At 37.4% G+C, this 25814-nt stretch overlaps 1 protein-coding gene across 4 annotated transcripts in view; it reads left to right on the top strand.

Moving 5' to 3' along the window:
• Uimc1 (ubiquitin interaction motif containing 1) overlaps positions 1-21839 on the top strand; it is a 131779-nt gene extending 109940 nt beyond the window's left edge. For all 4 annotated transcript variants that reach the window (XM_027941113.2, XM_027941111.2, XM_027941112.2 and 1 more), the window contains 5 exons: positions 14268-14346; positions 17847-18009; positions 19697-19760; positions 20789-20831; positions 21366-21839. In XM_027941113.2, coding sequence (XP_027796914.1) covers positions 14268-14346; positions 17847-18009; positions 19697-19760; positions 20789-20831; positions 21366-21576 — 560 coding nt within the window. In that variant the 3' untranslated portion in view covers positions 21577-21839. The remainder of the gene's footprint in view (positions 1-14267; positions 14347-17846; positions 18010-19696; positions 19761-20788; positions 20832-21365) is intronic.
• The last annotated feature ends 3975 nt before the right edge of the window (positions 21840-25814 follow it).

Genomic DNA, 25814 nt, shown 5'->3' with positions numbered 1-25814 from the left:
TTCATTGAAAAATATGGCAATATAATTGGAAAGTGTGAAGGTAAAAATAATCACACTAAAACCCAGCCTCTCTTCCCCAAAATTAATATTTTAATATATTCTCTTTCAATATATATTTTGTATTTTTACAAGTATTTAATTCTGCTTTGAACATTAGGTTGTTTAAGTTTTTCATTGTTATAAATAGTGCTTTGACAAAACATCTTTGTCTTTAGTCTCATCTAAATTTGGATGACTGCCTCATAGTAGATTCCTAACAATAATTCATGGGTCAGAAGATATGAATCATTTAAAAAATTTAGATATATATTGTCAAATACCCTAAGTAAACTTCCAGCTATTAAAGAAAAATATTGAGCTATAAATATAACATTTATAAATATTTATACATATAAATATGATACATATATGACTGTAGACTTTTACTTTTGTAACCTTAATAGGGTGGTGTGCTTCAAGGATTTTTCTTGGTATGGACTTTTCTGTTTTTCTTTGACGTGAGAGCATCACTAAGAATATTTTTTATGGATACTTTATTCTTTACGCAGAAAGATGTTTAGCAAACTGTGCTAACTCTTCAGTTGCAGGGGCTAAATATAGCATTACTGTACCTTAAGGTCAAGAACTCAACAATCAAGTGTCAACATACCTTATATACAATCAGAGATATGATAAATTGTGGTATAAAGGTGTATTAAGAATTGTAATGCAAATAATAATAATAATAATAATAATAATAATAATAATAATAGAGCTCATGTATAATGGCATAATTTGGAGTGAACATACTTTATATACAGAGTTATGAAAAATGGTGTTGTGAATAGATAATTATGATTGTAATGCATTCCACTATTGTCATGTATGTAAGAAATTAAAAAAAAGTTTTGTTTTTTTTTTTTTTAAAAAGCAAACACATCTCTAAATTTGAAAGGAAATTGCTAGTTACAACTTGTGTTAGGGATAAGAGGCCATGTGTGGCTTTTCTGCAGGAAAGAATGATATTTGGCAGTCTTAACGGACTTCAAATAATATTCCAGGGCATTTATTTACAGGCTTGAGGCCTCTGAGCCTTTATTTGCACATATATAAAATGGACACTGTGATGCCTACTTTTTAAGGGTTGTTGTAAGAATTTAGGTTTAGAAAGTACCAATGTAATCATATAGAATTTTTTTTTTTTTTTTTTTTAACTTAGAAGCTATCTCTAGTAGAATAAGATTATTGAGTCTGGTACCTGAGAGAATAAGAATTCATTTATTGATTGGAATGAGGCACACTTAGGGCCGGCCTTTATGCTTTGAATTGGACTCTGGAGGCATTTTCATCTAAGTTATAAAAATATTCTGTTGCTCTTAATAAGAAAAAATACTACACCAAACTTCTGAATAAAACACTACCTTGTTAGATTGATTCATTAAGTATACATTTATATTAAGTGCCAATTTAATGCCAAGAACTGAATACAGAAGTAATTAAAGAGAGAGGATGCTGGGGGACATAAATAGGTAAAGTAGTAATTAGTAGGTTGTATGAGAGGTACTGTGGTAGATATGCACATAGGCAAAGTATATGGGTACAGATGCAGGTAGGTTAATCGTTTTTTACTCTAATTTGTTATGTATGACACAGAATGCATTATAGTTCATATTACACATATAGAGCACAATTTTCATGTCTGGTTGTATACAAAGTATATTCACACCATTTGTGTACTTCATACATGTACTTAGGGTAATGATGCCCATCTCATTCCACTGTCTTTCCTACCCCTATTCCCCCTCCCCTCCCCTCCTTCCCCTTTGCTTTTTCTAGCATTTGTCTAATCCACCCATTTTGAATCAGCATTCTTATATCAGAGAAAACATTCAGCATTTGGTTTCTTGGGATTGGCTAACTTCATGTGGCATTATATTCTCCGGCTCTATCAATTTACCTGCAAATACCATGATTTTATTCTCTTTTAATGCTGAATAGTGTTCAATTGTGTATATATATCACATTTTTCGTTATCCATTCATCAACTGAAGGGCATCTAGGTTGGTTCGACAGTTTAGCTATTGTGAATTGTGCTGCTAAAAACATTGATGTGGCTGTGTCCCTGTAGTATGCTGCTTTTAAGCCCTTTGGGTAGACCGAAGAGTGGGATAGCTGGGTCAAATGGTGGTTCCATTCCCAGTTTTCTAAGAATCTCCATACTCCATCGGCTGCACCAATTCACAGTCCCACCAGCAATGTATGAGTGTGCCTTTCCCCCCACATCTTCGCCAACACTTATTGTTGTTTGTATTCCTAATAGCTGCCATTCTGACTGGAGTGAGATGAAATCTTAGAGCAGTTTTTTGGGTTTTTTTTAATATTTTTTAGGGGGCTGGGGTTGTGGCTCAATGGTAAGAGCACTTGCCTAGCATGTGTGAGGCCTGGGTTCGATTCTCAACACCACATACAAATAAATGAATAAAATAAAGGTCCATAACATCTAAAAAATATTTAAAAAAATTTTTTATTTGTAGTTGGATACAATACTTTTATTTTATTTATTTATTTTTATGTAGTGCTGAGGATTGAACCCAGGGCCTCACATGTGCTAGGCAAGCGCTCGATACTGCTGAGCCACAACCCCACCTCAAATCTTAAAGTAGTTTTGATTTGCATTTCTCTAATTGCTAGAGATGTTGACATTTTTTCACATATTTGTTGATTGTATATCATCTTCTGAGAAGTGTCTGTTCAGTTCCTTGGCCCATTTATTGATTGGGTTATTTGTGGTTTTGGTGTTAAAATTTTGAGTTCTTTATATAAAGATTAGTGCTTTATTTGATGTGCGTGTGGTAAAAAATTGCTTCCTAAATGTAGGTTCTCTTTTCACCTCACTGATTGCTTCTTTTGCTGAGAAGAAACTTTTTCATTTGAATCCATCCCATTTATTGATTCTTGATTTTAGTTCTTGCACTATAGGAGTCTTATTAAGGAAGTTGGGTCCTAATCCAACATGATGGAGATTTGGGCCTACTTTTTCTTCTATTAGGCACAGTGTCTCTGGTTTAATTTCTAGGTCCTTGATCCACTTTTGAGTTTTTTGCATGGTGAGAGAGAGGAGTTTAATTTTATTTTGTTGCATATGGATTTCCAGTTTTCCCAGCACCATTTGTTGAAGAGACTGTCTTTTCTCCAATGTATGTTTTTGGCGCCTTTGTCTAATATAAGATAACTGTAGGGCTGGGGCTGTAGCTCAGCGGCAGAGCACTTGCCTAGCAAGCGTGAGGCACTGGGCTTGATCCTCAGCACCATGTAAAAATAAACAAATAAAATAAAGGCATTCTATCCATTTACAACTAAAAAAAAAAAAATAGATAACTGTAGTTATGTGGGTTTGTCTCTGTGTCCTCTATTCTGTACCATTAGTTTACAAGTCTATTTTGGTGCTAATACAATGCTGTTTTTGTTGCTCTGTAGTGTAGTTTACAGTCTGGTATACAGATGCCACCTACTTCACTCTTCTTGCTAAGGATTGCTTTAGCTATTCTGGATCTCTTATTTTTCTAGATCAATTTCATGACTTCTTTTTCTATTTCTATGAGGAATGTCATTGGGATTTTAATTGGAATGCATTAAATCTATATAATGCTTTCAGTAGTATGATCATTTTGACAATATTTATTCTACCTATCCAAGAACAAGGTAGATCTTTCCATCTTCGAAGGTCTTCTTTAATTTCTTTCTTTAGCGTTTTGTAGTTTTTGTTGTAGAGGTCTTTTACCTCTTTCAGTGTTGATTCCCAGGTTTTTGTTTTTGAGGCTATTATAAATGGGGTAGTTTTCTTCATTTCCCTTTCAGAGGATTTGTAACTGATTTGTCACTGTCTCCATTTAGAATGATGTTGGCCTGGGGTTTAGCATAGACAGCTTTTACAATGTTGAGATATATTCCTGTTCCCTAGTTTTTCTAGTGTTTTGAACATGAAGGGGTGCTGTATTTTGTCCAGTGCTTTTTCTGCATCTATTGAGATGATCATGATTCTTTTCTTTGAGTCTATTGATGTGATGAATTACATTTATTGATTTCCATATGTTGAACCAACCTTGCATCCCTGGGGTGAACCTCACTTGATCGTGGGGCACTATCTTTTTGATATGTTTCTGTATTTGATTTGCCAGAATTTTATTGAGAATTTTTGCATCTATGTTCATTAGAGATTTTGGTCTGAAGTTTTCTTTCTTTGATGTTTCTTTGCCTGGTTTTGCAATCAGGGTGATACTGGCCTCATAGAATATGAGTTTGGAAGTGCTTACTCTTTTTTTTTTTTTTTTAATATTTATTTTTCAGTTCTCGGCAGACACAACATCTTTGTTTGTATGTGGTGCTGAGGATCGAACCCGGGCCACACGCATGGCAGGCGAGCGCGCTACCGCTTGAGCCACATCCCCAGCCCCTGGAAGTGCTTACTCTTTCTACTTCACAAAATAACTTGAGGAGTATTGGTATTAGTTCTTCATTAAAGATCTTATAGAACTCAGCTGTGTATCCATCCGATCATGGGCTTTTCTTGGTTGGTAGGCTTCTGATGGCATCTTCTGTTTCATCTCTTGAAATTTATCTGTTTAAATTGTGTATATCATTCTGATTCAATTTGGGCAAATCATATGACTCTAGAAATTTTTTGATGCCTTCGATATTTTCTATTTTATTGGAGTACAAGTTTTCAAAATAATTTATAATTATCTTCTGTATTTCTGTAGTGTCTATTGTGATATTTCTTTTTCTATCATGTATGTTAGTAATTTGAGTTTTCTCTCTCCTTCTCTCTGTTAGCATGGCTAAGGGTTTGTCAATTTTATTTATTTTTTCAAAGAATCAACTTTTTGTTTTGTCAATTTTTTTGTTTCTTTTAATTTCATTGATTTCAGCTCTGATTTTAATTATTTCCCATCTTCTACTGATTTTGGTGTTGGTTTGTACTTCTTTTTCGAGGGCTTTTAGATGTGATGTTAGGCATTTATTTTTTGACTTTTTCTTCTTTTAAAGAATGAACTCCATGCAATAAACTTTCCTCTTAGTATTGCCTTCATAGTGTCCCAGAGATTTCGATACATTGTATCTGTTTTCATTTACCTCTAAGAATTTTTTATTCTCCTCCTTGATGTCTTTTGCAACCCATTGTTCATTCAATAGCATATTATTTAGTCTCCAGGTGTTGGAGTAGCTTTTACTTTTAATTTTATCATTGTTTTCTAGTTTCATTCCATTATGATTTGATAGACTACAGGGTAGTATCTCTACTTTTTTGTATTTGCTAAGAGTTGCTTTGTGGCATAATATATGGTCTGTTTTAGAGAAGGATCTATGTGCTGCTGAGGAGAATGTGTATATGCTCATTGAAGGATGAAATATTCTGTATATGAGACTAGAAATCTAACTTTTTCTAAAATTTTATTTATTTTTTAAAAATACACGGCAACAGTGGAATGCATTACAATCCTTATTACACATATAGAGATAGAGCACATTTTTTCATATCTCTGTATGTAATAATTAAAAATATATATGTGAAATAAAGCTGTCGATTTTGTAAAAGAAAGAAAGAAAGAACAGAAAGCTCTGGGGAAAAAAAGAAATATTCTATATATGTCAGTTAAGTCTGTTATTGATTGAGTTCTATAGTTTCTTTGTTCAGATTTTATTTGGAAGATCTGTCCAGTGGTGAAAGAGGTGTGTTAAAGTCACCCAGAATTATTGTGTTGTGGTTTATTTGACTCTTGAACTGGAGAAAGGTTTGTTTGATGAACGTAGATGCTCTGTGTTGGGGGCATATATACTTATAATTGTTATATCTTGTTGGTGTATGGTTCCCTTAAGCAGTATGTATCCCTTTAGCTTGAAGTCTATTTTATTTGATATGAGGATGGGAACCCCTGCTTGCTTCTGTAGTTGATGTGAATGGTATAATTTTTCCCAACCTTTCACCTTCAGTCTGTGGATGTCTTTTCCTATGAGATGAGTCTCTTAGAGGCAGCATATTGTTGGGTCTTTTTTTTTTTTTTTAATCCAATCTGCTAGTCTATGTCTTTTTTTTTTTTTTTTAATATTTATTTTTTAGGTGTAGATGGACACAACACAAGGCCTTTATTTTTATGTGGTGCTGAGGATCGAACCCAGGTCTCGCCCGTGCTAGGCGAGCGCTCTACCGCTGAGCCACAATCCCAGCCCTAGTCTGTTGTCTTTAGATTGGTGAGTTTAGGCCATTGACATTCAGAGTTATTATTGAGACATGATTTGTATTCCCAGCCACTTTGCTCTTTTTTTTTTTTTTTAATTTAACTTGACTTGGGTTTCTCCTTTGATTAGTTTTCCCTTAGTGTAATACCTCCCTGTGCTGATTTTCATCATTGTTTTTTATTTCCTCTTCATGGAATATTTTGCTGAGGATGTTTTGTAGTGTGAGCTTTCTAGTTTTAAATTCTTTTAACTTTTGTTTATCATTGGAGGTTTTTATTTCATCATCAAATCTAAAGCTTAATTTTGCTGGATATAAGATTCTTGGTTGGCATCCATTTTCTTTTCAGAGCTTGATATATATTGTTCCATGATTTCCTGGCTTTGAGGGTCTGAGTTGAAAAATCTGCTGAGATACAATTGAATTTGGTCTCTTCCTATATGTGATCTGATTCCTCTCTCTTGCAACCTTTAAGATTCTATCCTTATTCTGTATGCTAGGCATTTTTGTTATAATGTGCCTTGGTGTAGATCTGTTGTAATTTTGTACATTTGGTGTCTTGTAAGCCTCTTGTATTTGATTTTCCAATTCATTCTTCATGCTTGGGAAGTTTTCTGATATTATCTCATTGAAGAGATTGTGCATTCCTTTGGTTTGAAACTCTGTGACTTCCTCTATCCCAATAACTCTTAGATTTGGTCTTTTGATGCTATCCCATAATTCTTGGATGTTCTGTTCATGGTTTCTTACTATCTTTACTGTGTGGTCAACTTTATTTTCCAGATTGTATATTTTGTCTTCATTATCTGATGTTCTGTCTTCCAAGTGATCTCGTCTGTTGGTGATACTTTCTATTGAATTTTTTGATTTATTGTTTCCTTCATTTCAAGGATTTCTGATTATTTTTTTTCAGTCTATCTCTTTCTTGAAGTAATCTGTTGCTATCTATAGGCTCGCTTATCTCTTTGTTGGAGTGATCAATTTTTGCCTGTATTTGCTCATTTAAGTCATTCTTTAATTCACAGATCATTTTAATTATGAACATTCTGAACTCCTTCTCTGACATTTCATCAACTTTGCTGTCCATAGGTTTTGTTATTGTAGTATCCTAGTTTGTTTGGGGCACTTTTTTCCTTTGTTTTTGCATGTTGTCTATGTGTCTCTCTTTCTTGCAGCGTGGATCTGAGATATTATAGTTTCTACCCTATAATCTTGTAGTATCCATGCAGATTATCTGTACCTCACCTTGATGTTGGGCTTCCAGACCCTGCAGGTATCCCTCGTGGTATGCTACTACAATTAAAGGGGGTGGCAGCAATAGTGGAGGTATCTCGAGACAGTAGTGGATGCAATGCCTTTCAGAGATGGGACTGAAAGGGTGCTTAAAACCGTCTTTGGGATGCCTGCTCCAAGATATAGCTGCTTCTAGGCCCTGTCTGTTATCGAAAGGTAGAGGCTACTGCATGGGGAAGGCTATAGCGATATCTGCAGTGTCCCAAGATGGAAGTGGGTTAGGCCTGGGCTTGTGTGTGTGAGGGGGGCACTCAGATCTACCCTGGGCTTGGGTCCAGCACAGGTCAGTGTAGGCAGATCTGGGCTGGGCCTGTGCTCCGACAGGGGTCTGCCGGTGGCAGGATGGACCTGCCTACCCTGGGCCTGGATAGGCCCACCATGCAGGTGGGTCAAGTTAATAGTTTTGGTGGTAGAATGATGTGAAAGTTCTCACAAGTACTTTTTGTCATCAAAAAAATGTCATAGGGTTTGGTTTAATATTAGTTAAGGTAGGACAAAGGACAAACCATGTGATCATCTAAATGGATGCAGAAAAGGTATTTGACAAAATTCAACACATTTTCATGATAAAAAATGCTCAACAAACTAGAAACAGACAAGAACTTCTTAAGTTTATAGAGGGCATCTATGAAAAACCCACAGCTAACACCATACTTAATTGTGAAAGACTAAAAGCTTTCCCTAAGATCAGGAACAAGACAAAAATGTCCTCTCTTGCCACTTGTGTTCTTCATGGCACTGGAGATTCTAGCCAGGACAATTAGGAAAGAAATGAAATATAAGTCACTCAGATTTGGGGGGAGGAGCAGGGGATACTGGGGATTGAACTCAGGGACACTCAACCAATGAGCCACATCCCCAACCCTTTTTTGTATTTTATTTAGAGACAGGATCTCATTGAGTTACTTAGCTCCTTGCTTTTGCTGAGGCTGGCTTTGAACTCTTGATCCTCCTGCCTCAATCTCCTGAGCCACTGAGATCACAGGTGTGCACCACTGTAACTGGCTAAAGTCAATCAGATTTGAAAGGAAGAATTAAACTATTCTTTCAGATAACATCTGAAACCATTCAAGGCCTGAGAATTCAGATGATGAAGGCATGCCACAGAAAGCTTGGATTTCTTTGAATTGATTTCTATTGTTTTTAGTTGTAGATGGACACAATACCTTTATTTTATTTATTTATTTTTATGTGCTGCTGAGGATCAAACCCAGTACCTCACATAAGCTAGACATGTGCTCCACCACTGAGCTACAACCCCAGCCCTTGGATTTCTTATAGTGCCCTAGGTAAACAGATTTAAAGCAGACCAAATTAGTGCTGGATATCTCTTAAAGGAGAAGCACTATCTATTAGGACTTTCTGCAGTGCTAGAAATTCTCTATATCTTGGGGTGTCAAATATGGTAGCCACATGTGGCTATTGAGCATTTGAAATGTAGCGCATGGGACTAAGGAGTTCAATTCTAAATTATACTTAATTCTAATTAATATTTAAACTTAAGTAGCCACTAGTCTCAAAGTGGTTGATAGTTAATTCTTATAATAGCTTTCCTATGGGACTAGTCTCTTAGCGCCTGTGTTGTAGAGGGGCAGGTAGCCTTGAGGAAAACACCATGGTGCCCCTTCTGTCCTACAGCCTCTGTGCTAGGCAGAGGAAGGTGGTCTTTTGTTTTTTTCTTTTTCTTTTTAAATATTCATGACAGTAGAGTGTATTTTGACATATTATACATACATGAAAATAAGTTAGGTCCCATTCTTATGGTTGTACATGATATGGAGTTTCACTGGTTGTGTATTTATATATGAACATAGGAAAGTTATATCTGATTCATTCTACTGTCTTTCCTAATCCAGTCCCCGCCTCTCTTCCCTTTGTCTGATCCCGGGAACTTCTGTTCTTCCCTAGGAAGGGTGGGCTTAGCAAGAATATACACAGCTTTATGGCTTCCCATGGTTTTGAGGTTAAGGGAGAAAAACTGAGGAGACTTTAATCACTGTCATTCTGCCAGATAGATAGATATTTCTTTCTCTCTGTATATACAATTTCTATTCTTCTCATAGGAGCCATTTCCTTCACTATTTACAGTACTAGGGCATATGTTTTTATTTTTGATGGCTTATCTTCTTTGAATTTTGGGAACAAATGTGCTGATGTTTACATAGTATTGATAATCATTCCGTAATGCTTGAGCTATGTATTTGTCCATTTTGTTTGTATAAATTAGTATGAAAACCGCTTAAGACTAAGACTTAAATGCTAGACAGCTGGTGGATGTTGGTTTTAAACATTGGCTTAAGTTTTTGGGTAAGGCTAAAATATAAATCTTGAAGAATAATGAAAATTCTATAAACAGATAATAACAAGTAATGTTTGCTTAGGGGTTTCTGTGGTCCAGATACTCTTACAACTTGGAGTATTTGGTATGATCCTTACCAAAACACATGAGAGTTTATGCTATTAAAATTTCATTTTTCAAAGCAAGGAAACTTGACATGAAGAGGTTATGGAACTTGCCTAAGACCCCACAACTAGTAGAGGCCCAATTTGGACACCTTTCGAACTCCAAAGCCAGTAGACAGTACTGCTTCTTTGCATCTTAACAGTGCCAAGCTACAGTCCTAAATGCAATTCCTTAGGGCATTTCCTGTCCAGTAATAGAAACAGCTGTTAATGGCTATGTATTTATTTATAGGCAGCTCTCTCAGCTTTCAGTGATACCCACCCTCTTCTAACTTGTCCTGTGATTGTGTTCATACCCCTTTTAAAATATTGGCTCTGTCATCTCCCTTTAAGAGGCTCCTTTGAAGGGGCCAGAGTTCCCAAAGGAGAACTGTTCCTGTAAGGTCTGGTCAAGTCTACTCTGATCCTAATATTGAATAATAGAATTGCCATATAGTTCCCAGCCATCTGCCAAGTGTCTTCCCTCAATTTTTTTTCTACTATTTATCACTTTTTCTCCTCTTACCTTTTATCCTCTTCTTTCCCAGGAGATGCAGCCTTGTCTTGTAGAAGAATATATGCTTCCTACTAATTAGAATTGTTTTGCATTCCTTGTGCCATTTTTTGGTTTGTTTCTAGTTTTCTGACCCTGATCAGATTATTTGTTATTTCATTATCTATAAAAGAGATAATGATATATGCAAGGCATATATCATATATAATATATGCCTTGCATATATCGTTATATATTATTGTTGTAAAGATTAAAAGTCATGTTTATGAAGTCCCTAGCACAGAATAGATCCTTGTAAAAGTGAGCTCTTTCTTCCCTAGAATCTGTTGATACAATGTAATTGAGCAAATATTTATTAGCATCTAATCTGTGTTAGACTCTGCTAAGGATACTGATCAGATTTATTAACAACACAACAAAAGTCCTCAGAGTCTCTGTATTCAGAAACTGCATGGTATAGAAGAGAGAAGGACATTATTTTTTTAGTATTTATTTTTTAGTTATAGGTGGACATAATATCTTGATTTTATTTTTATGTGGTGCTGAGGATCGAGCACTCTACCTCTGAGCCACAACCCCAGCCTGAAAGAAGGACAATATAAATGAATTAGAACAAAAATGTGCTCAGTTAATAGAGGTATATATAAAGTGCTGTAAGCAGTTAATTCTTTTTCCAGGCCTATCTGTGGAGAGATTTCCAAGTTTCTTTTTTTTGTTTGTTTGTTCTTAGAAAAATGCATGGTAGTCAAGATGAGGGGACAAATAGAAAGAGGAGGAGGAAAAAAAAGGTTCAGTGGGCTGGGATTGTGGCTCAGCGGTAGAGCGCTCGCCTAGCACGGGAGGGACCCGGGTTCAATTCTCAGCACCACATAAAAATAAAGGCATTGTGTTGTGTCCCATCTACACCTAAAAAATAAATATTTTTTTAAAAAAAGGTTCAGTAATTGTTGATTGTTGATGCGCCAACCTTTCTTTTGGGGGGGGGGGGGGGTGCTAGCTGCATCCCCAAGCTTCCCAGCCAAACCCCGCCTTTTTTTTTTTTTTTAAAGCAGGGTCTCACCAAGTTGCTTAAGGCCCACTAGGTTTCTTGAGGCTGGCTCCAAACTTGTGATTCTCCTGCCTCAGCCTCCTGAGTCTCTGGGACTATAGTCATGTGCCACCATGCCTTTCTGAGGTGTCAACCTTTGAGAACTGATTTTAGCAAGGCATTTGATGAATTTTTCATGAAGTTGCTTATGTGTGTGATGTTGTTTTACTATGCATACCTCTTTACACCTGTGTTACAATTATTTGAGTGCATGTGCTGTCTCCTTTAGTAAGCTACAAGTTCCTTAAAAGTAAGGACCCTGCCTCAAATTTTCTATATTTTCCCAAATTACTTGCACATTGATGATTCGCAATAAACATTTTCTTGATTTATCATTTAAAAGAAAGTTGGATTGGTAAAAAGACAGGCTTATCTGATAACGTGCCACAGTCCTTGGACGTATTCTTTTTCCCTACTGATGGATAAAGATATAGAAATCATGCTTATTGTATATGCAAATGACACAAAGCTGGAAAAGAGAATATGACATCAAATGACAGTCAAAACTGCAGATGATCTCAACATAGCAGACTATTCAGTTGAAAAGAATAGGGACAAACATACACTACTGTGTTTAAGGGGATAAAAATACTCAGCAACTTCATTAGATATAGAATTAAGAGAACTATATTGATAACATTTAATTTGAAGATTATTTGGGAGGGTAGGGGATGGATTTTAATTGCCTTTAAGTTCAGTATACCAGGATTGTCAGTAAAGCCTAACAGTTAAGAGTCTTGACTATATTAGTATAATATGAATCCATATAGAATAGCTCATGGTTCTATTCTTCTTTTTATTGGTCAGGCTGTTGAGTGTTGGAGACAGTTTGAGAATGTCATACATGTAGAGAAAAACTGACAAATTGCAATCTGTCTAGAAGAACATAAGTAGGAAGTTAAAAGCTTGGATGTAGGAGTCAGGTCTGGTTTTACTGATTACTAGTTGTGAAAGTTTGACAAAGTCAACCATCTCACTTTGTTTCTATACCTTTAAAAAGGGATGAAGATAGCCAGGTGTGGTGGCTCACACCTGTAATTCCAGTGGCTGGGGAGGCTGAGGCAGAAGGATTGCAAGTTCGAGGCCAGCCTCAGCAACTCAGTGAGACCCTGTCTCAAAATAAAAAGGGCTGATGTTGTGGCTCAGTAGTAAAATGTCCCTCTGTGATAAAGTGCCAGGGTTCAATCCCTAGCATAGCAACAACAACAACAAAAAGGGATGAAGATAATAATAACAATCTGGAGGGTCATACTAAAAATTAGCACTAATGGAGGCACTCAAAAGAGTCTGGAATCCGGGCTGGGGATGTGGCTCAAGCGGTAGCGCCCTTGCCTGGCATGCGTGGGGCGTTGGGTTCGATCCTCAGCCCCACAAAAATAAAGATGTTGTGACCACCGAAAACTAAAAAATAAATATAAAAAAAAAAAAGAGTCTGGAATCTAGGTCTTAATAGGGATTGGCCTAGTGAATGGATGTAGTCTCTCCTTTAAAAGAGGCTACATTTTAATGGGGAAGATAAGCAAGTAAATCCAAGATTATAATACGACTTGTTAGGTTGCATTATAATGCTGACTTATGGAAAAGGTGAATAAATTTATTCATATTCCCCAGTAAATGTAGGTTCCATCAGATTGCTATGTAGGAGTAGAATGAGTTTCCCTAGGAAGAAGTACATTCCCCTTACAGTCAAGACTAGACCATGTGATTACTTATGAGGGGTGTTTATAGAAAGTGAGTAGTAAGTTGGACTCAAAGGGTAGGCAAACTATGGCCAGCTGTGGGCCAAATCCAGCCAAATACCAGTTATAGTAAATAAAATTTGATTGACACAGCTCCACCCATTTGTTTATGCTTCCTGCTACAATGCAGAGTTGAATAGTTGTGATAGAGACCACATGGCCTGTTGAACCTAAAATATTTACCATCTGGACCCACAGAAGACGTTTGACCCATGAACTAGATAAATAATTCACAATGTAAGTTATTTCATGAACTAGTAACCTTTATAAATTCTTCGTTATAGGGATTTCACATGTTAAAAGAAAGGAAGGCAGGGTTTGAGTGAACTGATCATTGTTTTTCTTGTTGTGGCAAAGAATTAAACTGCAAAACACTTAATTAAATAATTTACAAGGTTCCTTAAGGGTCTATGGTTTTATAAACATATCTTTTGATGTAACAAAATATTTGTACATCACCTGAGCTAAAACCATCTATACTCATTGGAAGTGGGATGTGGTCCAGGTACACTGGAAAGGACTGGTTGTATTAACTGTTCTAAGGGGCAGTTTCCTTGTTTATAAATGAAACATTTTGTAAAGATTGGAGATTATAGTAGGTACTCAGCTGTAGCTGTCATTACTGTATTTCATAGTATACTTCATTGAAGAGTGGTTGGGAATTGTGGCTGGGAAAGTGTAGATCCTTCCCTTGATTGCTTCAAGGTGGTGTAATACACAAAAACCTTTCTTGGAGTGAACTAGATCTCAGGTCCTCATGGGTTTAGCAAATAGTTAGGGGAATGTCTTGTGGCTGGTGGTTTTGGTACATGTTATGGGTGTTATTCTCAGTACTAGAAAGGTTGAGGCTTCCCAAATATTGCACTTCTTCCCCCAGACTAGATTATTAAACTTTGCTTCTTCCTATATATTTTATTTTTTATACTTAGAGTCTACTGCTAGCTAACATTTTTTTTTTTTCCTTTTCTTGTGTGAAAGTGTTGACTCGGAGACAAAGAGAGGCCAAGAACAAGAGTGACAGCAGGACAACTGCACAGGCTTCCCTAGACATTGACAAGTAAGTAGGTGTGCTGCATTCACAGAGCTCTTATTTAACATGCCGTTGCTTGAACCAAATAAAGAGACCAGTTCCTTACTCTGTATTTCTTTGGCTTGCCAATCACTTCATTGCTTGGATGCTTGGACTTTTTCTTATTTCTGTGTTATGTCAATATAAGTCATACCTGCATCCCCTTTCAGTACACTAAAAATGATCCTGCCACCCACTGCACTTCCACGTTGCTCTTAGGTTTCTGTTTTCTTTTAATTTGTAAATTGGTATTTGGTGGTTTGGGAAAGCAGCGAACATTTTGCTGTGTAATAGTACACAAGTTGAGTTGCAAAAGGTTGGGTAATATAGACTTCCTTGGGTTGTGGGTTGCAGTTTGACTAAAAAAAGTTCATTCTAAGGAATGGATCAGGTATATATAGGTGCTGCCTCCTGAAAACAAAGAGGTTATCAACACTACATTACCAGTGAGTCACTAGGCAGAAAATGAGCTTTTCAGGTTCTTTTTTTTTTTTTTCTTTATTTTTAAAAACTAATACATAGGGGCTGGGGTTGTGGCTCAGTGGTAGAGTGTTCACCTAGCATGTGTAAGGCACTGGGTTTGATTCTCAGCACCACATAAAAATAAATAGAGGTATTCTGTCGATCTGCAACTAAACAAATTTTTTTTTTTTAAATAATAACACATGGGGCTGGGGATGTGGCTCAAGTGATGGCGCGCTTGCCTGGCATGCGTGTGGCCCGGGTTCGATCCTCAGCACCACATACAAACAAAGATGTTGTGTCTGCCGAAAACTAAAAAAAAAAAAAAATATTAAAAAAATTCTCTCTCTCTCAAAAATAAATAAATAAATAAATAACACATAAAAATTATACATATTAATGCTGTCCCATGTGTTTTGATATACATACATTGTCCCAAATGTATGTACTGTGTAGCGTGTGAGTCAAATCAAACATACCTATTTTCTCCAACAGTCACCATTCTTTTACAGTGAAAACATTGAACTAAAAGCAGTACTTTATCCATAGTCACCCTCCTGTGCAAAAGCACACCAGAATTTCCTATTCCTGTAACTAACTATAACTTAGTTTGACACTGATCAACCTCATCCCATCCCTGCCTCCTGTCCCAGTCTCTGGAAATCATTCTTCTGCTCTCAACATCTATGAGATCAGTGTTTTTATATTCCACATATGAGTGAGATCATGTACTACTTGTCTTTCTGTGCCTGTCTTATTTCACTTATGATGGTCTCTAGTTCCATCCACGGTGTCACAAAGGACATGGTTTCAATCTTTTTTTAATAGTTGAATAGTTTTTCATTTTCTTCATCCATTCATCCACTGAGGGATGCTTAGGTTGTTTCCATTTCCACAAAGGTGGGCATGCAGATGTCTTTCTGACATACTGATTTCACTGGCTTTGGATATATACCCAGGAGTGTATATAGTGTACATATATATGGATCATATAGTATTTCTATTTTTAATTTTTTGGGGAACCTCCATTCTGTTTTCCATAATAGCTTTATTAATTCACATTCCCACCAGCAGTGAGCAAGGATTCCTTTTTTTCCACAATCTTGCCAGCACTTGTTATCATTTTTCTTTTTGATAATAGCCATGGCTATTGGAGTGAGGTGCTACTGCATTGTGATTTTGATTTGCAGTTCCCTGATGATTAGTGATGTTGAGCATATTCTCATCTACTTGTTGGCTACTTGTGTGTTTTTGTTTGAGAAATGTCTATATAGGTTTATTCCCCATTTTTAATTAAGGTATGCAACTCTTTAATATTGAGGTTTTTGAGTTCCTTATGTATTCTTATTTTAAATAACTCCTTTTTACATGTATAGCTTATTTTCTCCCTTTCTATAGATTGTCTTCTTTGGTGATAGTTTCCTAGAAACTTTAATATTTAAAAAATAAAAATTTTAGACTCCAAATTTCAGAGCTGTGTTCCCTAATTCATTTGAGCAGAGTTGATCATTTCATCCTTTGGAATTCTATTTAGTAATATTCCTTTAGGATCGTATTGCAGTTTTAAAAAAAATTTCTGTGTCCCCAGCTGGTGTGAGTTGAAGGCAGATATTTGCTTTCATTTATGTTTATGTCCCTAACATCTAATAAAATGTGACTGCAACAGCAATAATATTAACTGTTTATTGGGCACCAAATATTATGTGCCAGTCATTGTTCTAGATGCTTTATTTATTTTGTAACTATATAATAGTGGAAAAGGTATAGTTGTTCTTTTTTAAATAAAGAAATGAAGAGAAAATATATGTAATTAATTGGTTAGGATCATGTGGCCAGATATGGCAAAGCCTATCTGTCTCTAAAACGTCAACTCCTTCTGCAGTGCTGTATCTCTCATATATAGTAGATAATTGACAAATAAATGCTTAGTTATCAATTTATAAATGCAGTTTATTAATTTCAGTGTTTATATATCAATGCATTAATTGATAAATCCTGAAAGGGACACTGGTCTAGCTTTTCTTATAATGCAGAGATTTGTTTGCATTCTTCCAGATAATTAAGTACTTGTTTAAAGACTTCTGGAGAAATTCTTCCATAGAGCTAATATTTTACTGTAGTTACTGAATAGTAATGACTAGAGAGAGAAATTTAAGCATGTGCCAGAAAGTTTTCTTCAGCTTCTTAAGCTAAAATGATCTTATGAAGTTAGATGTATGTACGTTCTGGTAATTATGAGATATAAGACCTTGGGAAGAATGTTCTTTTCTAATAGTGCTGAAGAATTAATTGAGAAATATGTTTCAAGGGCCTTCCACAGGTATTGACTACAGAGAAATACTTAATGTATTGATTTTTTTCTTTGGCCCCAAATAATTCCGGTTTTAATGATATCCAGTAAACATTACTTCAAGGGCATACTTTCCTCTCTCTTTCCAAACTATGTTGTTATAAAAAAACAAGAATAACCATGTATATGAAATTATGCAAAAGCCTCTGGCAAGCCCACATGTTTTAGTAACTTCCTAGTTGATGTTACAGGTTGTAGAGTAAGGAAGTTAGCATATAGACAGACTAGATTTACTAATCAGATTGAGTTCATCAACCTGGTAAAGATGTTATCTTGATTTAATGCTCTTGGTACTCCCTTTTCTGTCAAAATTTTAACTTCTCTTTGAAAAAAAAAAAAAAGATTACACTTAATTTCAGAAGAGTTTGACAGAATATTTTATGTCGGTGGAGCAATCAGCATTGTTTGAGATAGTTAGAAGAGCTGATTTCATTACCATCCCACTGCTGCAACAGCAGGATACATAGAAACAGCCAGGGAAAATGCTAATCACTCAGTCCGTTTGATTGGCATGGGGTTAGTTTTATTGGTAATCCCGCTGAGCAAATCTGCATTGGTTGACGTATCTCCTCAGCAGAATAACTTCAAGATGTAAAAACACAATTTGAGACATCCAGGAGCCCAGAGGCAAATGCAAATCTTAAAACTGCTTTTTCTCTCTCTTCTGATTGGCTAGGGTTGAAAAGTGTTATCTTTGTAAATCCCTGGTCCCATTTGGAGAGTATCAATATCATGTAGATTCCTGTCTCCAGCTTGCAAGGAGTAACCAAGGAAATGGACTTGAAGGAAGTGGTAGAGCATGTTCAACTGTGGAAGGGAAGTGGCTGAGGAACCCAAAGGTATGTGGGGAGTGTTTTGGGAAAGCCTACCTAACCCTACTTAATTTTAAGAGGCCATAATAGTTCTTTTCTGGGCTTCCTGTTCCCTCTCCCCTTCCTTCCTGTTATCTTGAAATAGAATTTGTGCTTTTTTTAAATTACTTTTTAATTTAAAAGGTAATTTGGACTAGGGATGTAGCTCAGTGATAGAGTGTTTGCCTAGCTTGCTCAAAACCCTAGATTCAATTCCTAGCACCACCACCACCAACAACAACAAAACCAAAACCAAAGTAATACATGTTCATTATAGAAAACAATGAAAGTTCAATAGAAGTATGAAAAACCAGGAGAAGTCATCACCCATAATTTGCTACTTGAAGATAGCAACTTTTTATATATTTTGGCTTATTTTCTTCCATTCTTTATACACACACAAGATATATATACTACATGTACATATACACTCTTTATATACACATCATACATAATATTTTATATATATATATATATATACACACACACACACACACACATGCATGCATGCTATATATAAAAAATAGGTGTTATCTGGGCTAAGGCACATATATTTTAGACTCTTCCATATAGGATTATATATGCTTTATAATCCTACAGTATATAATAGTATAAATTTTTTAGGACTTATAAAAGCAATGTGTAAGGGCTGGGGGTGTGGCTCAAGCGGTAGCACGCTCGCCTGGCATGTGTGCGGCCCAGGTTCGATCCTCAGCACTACATACAAACAAAGATGTGTCCGCCGAAAACTAAAAAAAAAATAAATATGAAAAAAATTCTCTCTCTCTTTATCTCTCTCTCTCTCTTAAAAAAAAACAAAAACAATGTGTAGTATAAACGTCTTTCTGGGTTTATTTTTAAACTACTTTTAACAATTACTGTTAATGTTTGTATCACACATGGTCACCTAACCATTGGACATTTAGTTATTTTCATAGTCCTTTTGTATTATAAAGCATTTAAATATATTAGTCTGTCTTTGTACCACCAATTATTTCTTTAAATAGATTTCCTGAAATGAAACTATTGGGACAATAGTTCTAAACATATTTTGGGGGGGTATACTAGGGATTCAGCTCAGGGGGACTCAACCACTGAGCATATTCCCTAGCCCTATTTTGTATTTTATTTAGCAACAGGGTCTCACTGAGTTGCTTAGCACCTTGCTTTTGCTGAGGCTGGCTTTGAACTCACAATGAGGAAGCCATTCTCTGTCATGCAAGAAGAAGGGGATCTTTCTATGAATGGGTAATTTTTTGATGTGGTGATTTGAAATTATGGTTCATAGGTGAGAGCTTACTTATACCAAAGAGCCATTTTATTCTTTTGGTATTGCTACCTGTAGAAGCTACCTTGAAACTTATTTTCTATTTTAAATCTCCCCAAATCTATCATAGGTCTGAGGCAGGTGTTCTTTGATGTGATTTTAGTGGACTGATTTGGCTTGCTAATAGTATCCATTCTTGGATTATGTTCTTGACATAGAGATGTATTCTGTGTATTAGAGTTTACTTTTTTTTCTTGTCTTCCCTCATTTACTAGAAAGCAAAAGACTTCCCTAGAGCTGTTTGCCACACCTCTTATTTTCTGGAAAATAGGTGTTATCTGGGCTAAGGCACATATATTTTAGACTCTTCCACGAAGTAACCCTTTCATCTGTTTCTCTCTGTCACAGGAAAAAGGCCACAATGAAGGGCGACTCCTCAGTCTCTTGGAACAGTCTGAGCATAAGACTGAAGGTGAGAATCCTAGGATTAGTTTTCTGAGTTTCTGTCTAAAGCCTTCCAGGGCCACTGTCAACTCCTAACTATATGTTGGGAGTTATGTGAGTGCATTTTTGGCCTGATCAGCTGACCTTTGAGACTCAGTCTAGGTCATCTCTCCCTAAGAAGATGAGGAGATAACTCATCTTATTCATGTGATTCATTTCAGGCTTTAAAAAGGCCTGATAGCAGACCTGGGAAACATGTTCAAATCATAGGGGAATGACACAATACCGGAGTAAGCTTTCTAAAGAAACTAGTGTGGAAAACTAGACATGCAGACATTACTGCCTCCTCTTGATGTTTTGTTCATCATTCATATATTACCTTTAGCTTAGCCTCCCAACTTATGCTTCTGGGGGATTGGAGGAAGTAGCTCCTTCTCTTTCTCTTTCTATTTTTTTTTAGGGAGATTAGAATGTATTGGTCAAGAGTATTGCAGAATGTTAGTAATACCAACTTTATAGATTGTATTCTCTGGCATAAATAAGGCTCTTAATAAATGTTAGCTGCTATTATTACTGTTGTTGCTATTAGTCACTATTGTTCAAATTCATCAGATGTAGATGAAAGAGGAGCTTTTGCTTAAGCTTGGTAAGATTTGTTACCATGTAGTTCTAATAGTTCACTCCCACCAAGCTAATCTGTTGTGCCTTCTGATGACTATAAAGAAGGCAGCCTTTCCAAGCTCTACATCCTGCTGCCTCTAGATCACCAGGTTGTGAATCTCTGCAGGTGGCAGATTTCCCTTGGCAACTCCTTATTGCTCAAGTCCAGATTTGAAGTAGATTTATTCAGAGGTGGTTCATTGAAAAGTGTTCACCTTGATAATTCTGCCGCTGAGCCTGTTGGATACTAATGCTCACATTCCGTTGGTCTGAGGATTGGGGGTCTGAGCTACTTGAATAGGCCTGATGAAAAACAGCGCCTAGAATACAGGAAATACCAGATCGGTGACAAGTGTTATGATTACCAACATTATTACTTTTTCTTTCCTATCACAGATGCAGAGATAAAAACCAAGTCTTCAGAAATAGGAACCTTCAGGTGAGTTGAGGTATACACAGAAATGTAGCTGTCAGCAGTTCTGAAAAGTATAGGCCTGGTCCTGGATTTTGTGTGAGTGTGATAGTCAAACTGTTGAAAATATAAATCACTGTGGAAGTAGTATGATGCCTCTGTCTCTGTCTCTGTCTTTGTCTCTCTCTCTCAACTCTATAATAACTATACATCTGAGCTAAGAATGGCATGGATAGCTTCTTTCACTTATGGTATTAAAACAAATAGAGCAGAAGCTATGGTCCTACTTACCTGACTTCTCTATCCCCATCCAACCCTGATCCTTTGGACCTAGATTTCAGGCAGCTTGGGAATTTGAGTCTGAATCCTCATTCTTTCAATGCTTTTAGGTTATGTGATTCACCTAGTTCCTTATCTGTACAATGATAGTACTTAACTAGTTGGATTGTTACAAAGATTATGTGTACTACTATTATATGTAAAAGCCCCTCATAAAGTGCATAGCACATATTTGGGGGCCAGTAGGTGTATATTGAACTTAAAATTTCCCCTTCCTTCTAGGTTGCCCTCACCAGGTGTGGAAGAGGCAGGCTGCAGCAGAGAGATGCAGAGTTCCCTCACACAGCTTGGCTTAAATGAGTCTCCTATCAAGTCTTTTGTTTCCATTTCAGAAGCCACAGATTGCTTAGTGGACTTCAAAAAGCAACTTACTGTCCGACCAGCTAGCCGGACACGGACCAAAGCAGGCAGAGGAAGAAGGAGAAAATCTTGAATTTCTAGAGTTCAAAGGTTGACAAACCATTAGTAATCAGGGTGGGCCATGTTCATAAGCCATAGTAACCCCCATTTCATTGTTTAGCAAATTTTGACTCTGCAGTTTTCACCACCAGCACCCACTCACTCAACATCTTGGTTTTTTGTTTTCTATGATCTATACAGACAGCTGTGTAAAGTATTCTGTTTTATAACAGTCTGTTTGAATTTACTTATAGTTAAAAGAAAGTTTAAATATATTTATCTATGTATGAAATCTTATTTCAATAGAGAAGAGTTTCCTTTTTGGGGGGGGTTTGGGTGAAGATATTTTAATTGTGGAGGTAATTGTCATAAATTATGTGTTTCTGAATGGATTTCATTAGTAATCTTTGACATCCCACTTACAATCACTTATAGAACAGTTCTGAATACTGTGTGGTTACTACCATTATTATTTCTGACACCAGAGTTATTCTGCTTTCCCTTTGATTCAGTGACCTGCCGCTTCTTCTTGTCCTCCCCCAGTTAATAATTCTCAGCCAAAAACTGGGCATGGTGGTGCGTGCCTGTAATCCAAAAGGCTTGGGAGCCTGAGGCAGGAGGATTATAAGTTCAAAGCCAGCCTCAGCAACTTAGTGAGGCCCTAAGCAATTTAGCAAGACCCTGTCTCAAAATTTTAAAAAAATAAAATAAAAAAGGGTTGGGGATATGGCTCAATGGTTATGTGCCCCTGAGTTTAATCCCCAGTACCCCCCACCCCAGCCGCCCTACAAAAAAAAATTCTTAGAGCATAGAATATTTGAGAGAAGTGCCCTGCCATTTTCCCTAGGATTTTTTAGGTATGCAGTCTGGTATTATTATTTTTTCAAAATAGATTAACCAGTAGGGATGCCAGGCATAGTCATATGTTCAAAATAATATTGGTTTTTCTTCCTGTCAAAGGTCATAGCAGCAATAGTGACTGTTATTCCACTAACATTACTGGAGTAGTGCATATTCTTCCATCACTTTGTCTGGGAGCTTCCACTGCAGAACAAAATATGGTCTGTCCTCAGTGTGTAAGCAGACTCCAAAATGAGAGGTTGTGAAATGGCAGAGGTAGCTACCTGAGGGAGATGAACAAACAGGTATCTTAAGAAAGCTAGCTTTGGCACCAGCTGCTTTGAAGATGGCTTGAGAGATTGTAGGAGGGAGCTGTTGGCCAGGAAGAGATCTTGGGTCGTGATAAATGGGCACACAATGCAGACTCTTCTAACTGATTTATTATATCCCAAGTTACCATTTCCTTTATTTTAATTAAAATGAGTTAGCCTGGGGAAGGTAGCTAGAATGTAAGAATTAGCACAGATGTTAAGGCACTGTATCCTGCTCTAGGGACATTTGCACACGAGCTCCTTCAGTTAGAAGGCAGGCTGCTTACTGCCATCCATAGATGATGTCTTGTTGTTGGATGGCACTGACATTGCAGCTATATCACATATGTAATAGCTATTTTTTTTGAGCGGTTACCATAGACCAGGTAATGAATGGACCTTCATTACATTTAATCCTCATAGCAACCCTATGAAATAGGTATTATAACCCATTTTCAGATGAGGAAACAAAGGCTCAGAGGAACAAATAAAGCCACTCTTTGTTCATGTCAGTAAAACTGTGGTGCTGCTACTCTTCAGTTCTAAAGAAAATGCTTTATTTTAACTCTAGTATTGATTATTTTCCTTCTAAGGAAAAGTAGTTTATCAGTTAAGTCCCAACTGCTTAACCCTTGCTCATCATCTTTCTCATTAAATGGCACTTTATTGGAGGTAGAGCTCTATAAACAGGGGACTGTGTTTCTCTCTCTGCCTGAAGAAAAGGGAAAGAGCTGTTTCTCAAAGGTAAATTATTTAACTTAAATTTGAGCAGTTGCCATAGAACTTGGTTCAGTGGCACGATGGTATGGATCAGCCAGACCAGGAACCAAAGGCTTATTTATTAGTTAATGGAGAATGAAGGGAAGAATAATCACTGTCCCCCACCCCAAACACACCTCCCCCAGCTATCTTCAATAAGGGCTGCTGCTTTTTTTTTTTTCCTTCCCTGTGCTATGGTCTTACAGGGGGAGGATTAGTGAAAAAGGTACAAGAGACAAAGTGGAAAGTGTGTCAAACCAAACCAAGTCTGCGCTCTGCTTCTGATACAAGTTACCCAGCCTCTCTGTACTTAGTTTTCTTTGCCCACAAAATAAGAAAAATTATGTTTACAGATTTCTTAAGGATTAATATAATGTATATAAAAGTTGTACCACAGTGTCTGTCACATAGAAGATGGGGAGTTAGTGGCAGCAGTTGTTACTAATTTGACATAAGTCTTGTGTGTCATAAGTGGTGTTGCAGTGAGGGGTGGAAGGACCAGAGAGAGATGGAGTGCAGATGCAAGAGGAGATATTTCAGAGGACTGAGCACTCACTCAGAGGATCTACTACAGCCCCATCAACCACCAGCCTGCCACAGAAAGCTTGGTTCCTGTACATTTGGAGCTCTCCTGGGGACCCTGGGTGGTTCTTCTGAAAGACAGGAAGCAGCTGTAATGCTGGTGTTGCCAACTCATGGAAAGGTGGGAAGCTTCATGAGCTTCACAAGCTATTGCCATAAATTGGGAGAAAGACAGAGATTGCTCTGTGTCAGGCATTGTAGCTGTGTTATTTCATCCTTACAACAGCCCTCCAAAAGATGTGCCTGGCCCACTTCCCTTGGGCATTCACCCTTCTACTGCATTCCCGCAGGGCCCTATTGGAAGTACCTATGATGCCCTGCCTGAGGACTTCTTTTGGCTTATGTTGGTACATGCTGGAAGTTCCAGGGGAGCAGTGCCCTGGGGTAGCTCTCAGCCAGTGAAAATGAAAGTTGAATGATAAATACCCCATCTTCTTTACCCCTCAGGTGGAATAAGGTGTATTCTACTCTTCTTTCTGTTGAATTGAGTGTCAGTAGCTCCCAGCAACGACTTAATTATGTACCCTTCTCTGTTGGCATCTTTCCCTTGCTACCTTGCTTCCAACTCTCCTGTCAGGACCAGGACTAGGTAACAGTTTCATGTAAATGCAGGGTTAGAACTTGAGAGGATCTTGTTACATTTCTGCATCCTAGGCATTTCACTTGCATCACCCTAGTCCTGGCCCTGCTCTGGATCTTCCCAAATAAAGTTTTTGCCCTCAAGTTACATCCACTTGGGGTGGGGGGGACTCAACCTAACTATGGAGAAATTAGTCTCCCGTTTTATACATGGAAAACAAATTCAGAAAAGTTTTTATCACACAGCTGGTAAATGGGATGGGATTTGAACACAGGTCTGTTTTGATACCAGAACTTACACTGCCTGTACTGTACTATGTCTGACCTCCCACTTGACTCACACAGCCGATGACTCCATGGAAATTTCAGGCTTGGTGGGCTCATTCTCACCTGTGGGGCAGGGCAGCTTTGGTGGAGAAGGGAGGTAGAAAACAGACGGGAGGGTTGGTAGATGGGAAAATGTGGACACCCAAGTGGAAAGTGCCATATGCACCAGCAAGGCAGGAAGTGGCTGTTTATTTCCTTTCCATTTTAAAAGCCCTGGACTGTTGAGGTTATGGGAGGGCCCTCCTGTTTAATAAAAATTAGCTGATAGCTATTCTGTATCAGGTCTAGAACCAGAACTTGAGGCTCCAAAGGTAAATAAGGAAAATTACCTGGGAGCCCATAGTGCAGTGGGTAAAATGAACACATATATAGATGATTTTAATAAACTTGTAAATGCAATGAAATTAGCAAAATCTAGATAATAGGGAATGGGTGGGCAGGCTCCCAGCTGGGGTTAGGACCAGGAGGAGCCTGTCAAGGAAGAACTTCCCACCATTGCTGACTGAACTGTAGTTTAACAGATGAGGGGAAATTAGGTGAAAAGGTGGGAGAGTCCAAAGGGGGTGTCATTCTGGACAAATCGGCATGAACAAAGGCACAAAAGAAGTAGCTTGATGCCTGTGGGAGAGTTGCAAGGTACATTCAGAGTATAAAGGGCATCCATGCTGGGGAGCCTATGAGGGCCTGTGTCCCTGGCTGCAGGCACTGAGGGAGTAAGCTCAGAATAGGGAGGGCCTAGCCTCTCAGCCCAGTAGCTGTACTCTATCCCTGTTCCGCAGTTCCTTCTTGGTGGTTAAGATTACACTAAGGGACTATGAGGGCAGCTTGTCTGGATTTGTCCTTCTCCTTGCTGGTCAGTGACCATCTGGTATCT

The sequence above is a fragment of the Marmota flaviventris genome, chromosome 5 (genome assembly GCF_047511675.1).
Source record: "Marmota flaviventris isolate mMarFla1 chromosome 5, mMarFla1.hap1, whole genome shotgun sequence".
Lineage (NCBI taxonomy): Eukaryota > Metazoa > Chordata > Mammalia > Rodentia > Sciuridae > Marmota > Marmota flaviventris.
Note: the sequence above shows the minus strand (reverse complement) of the source record. Positions and strands in the feature narration are given on the sequence as shown.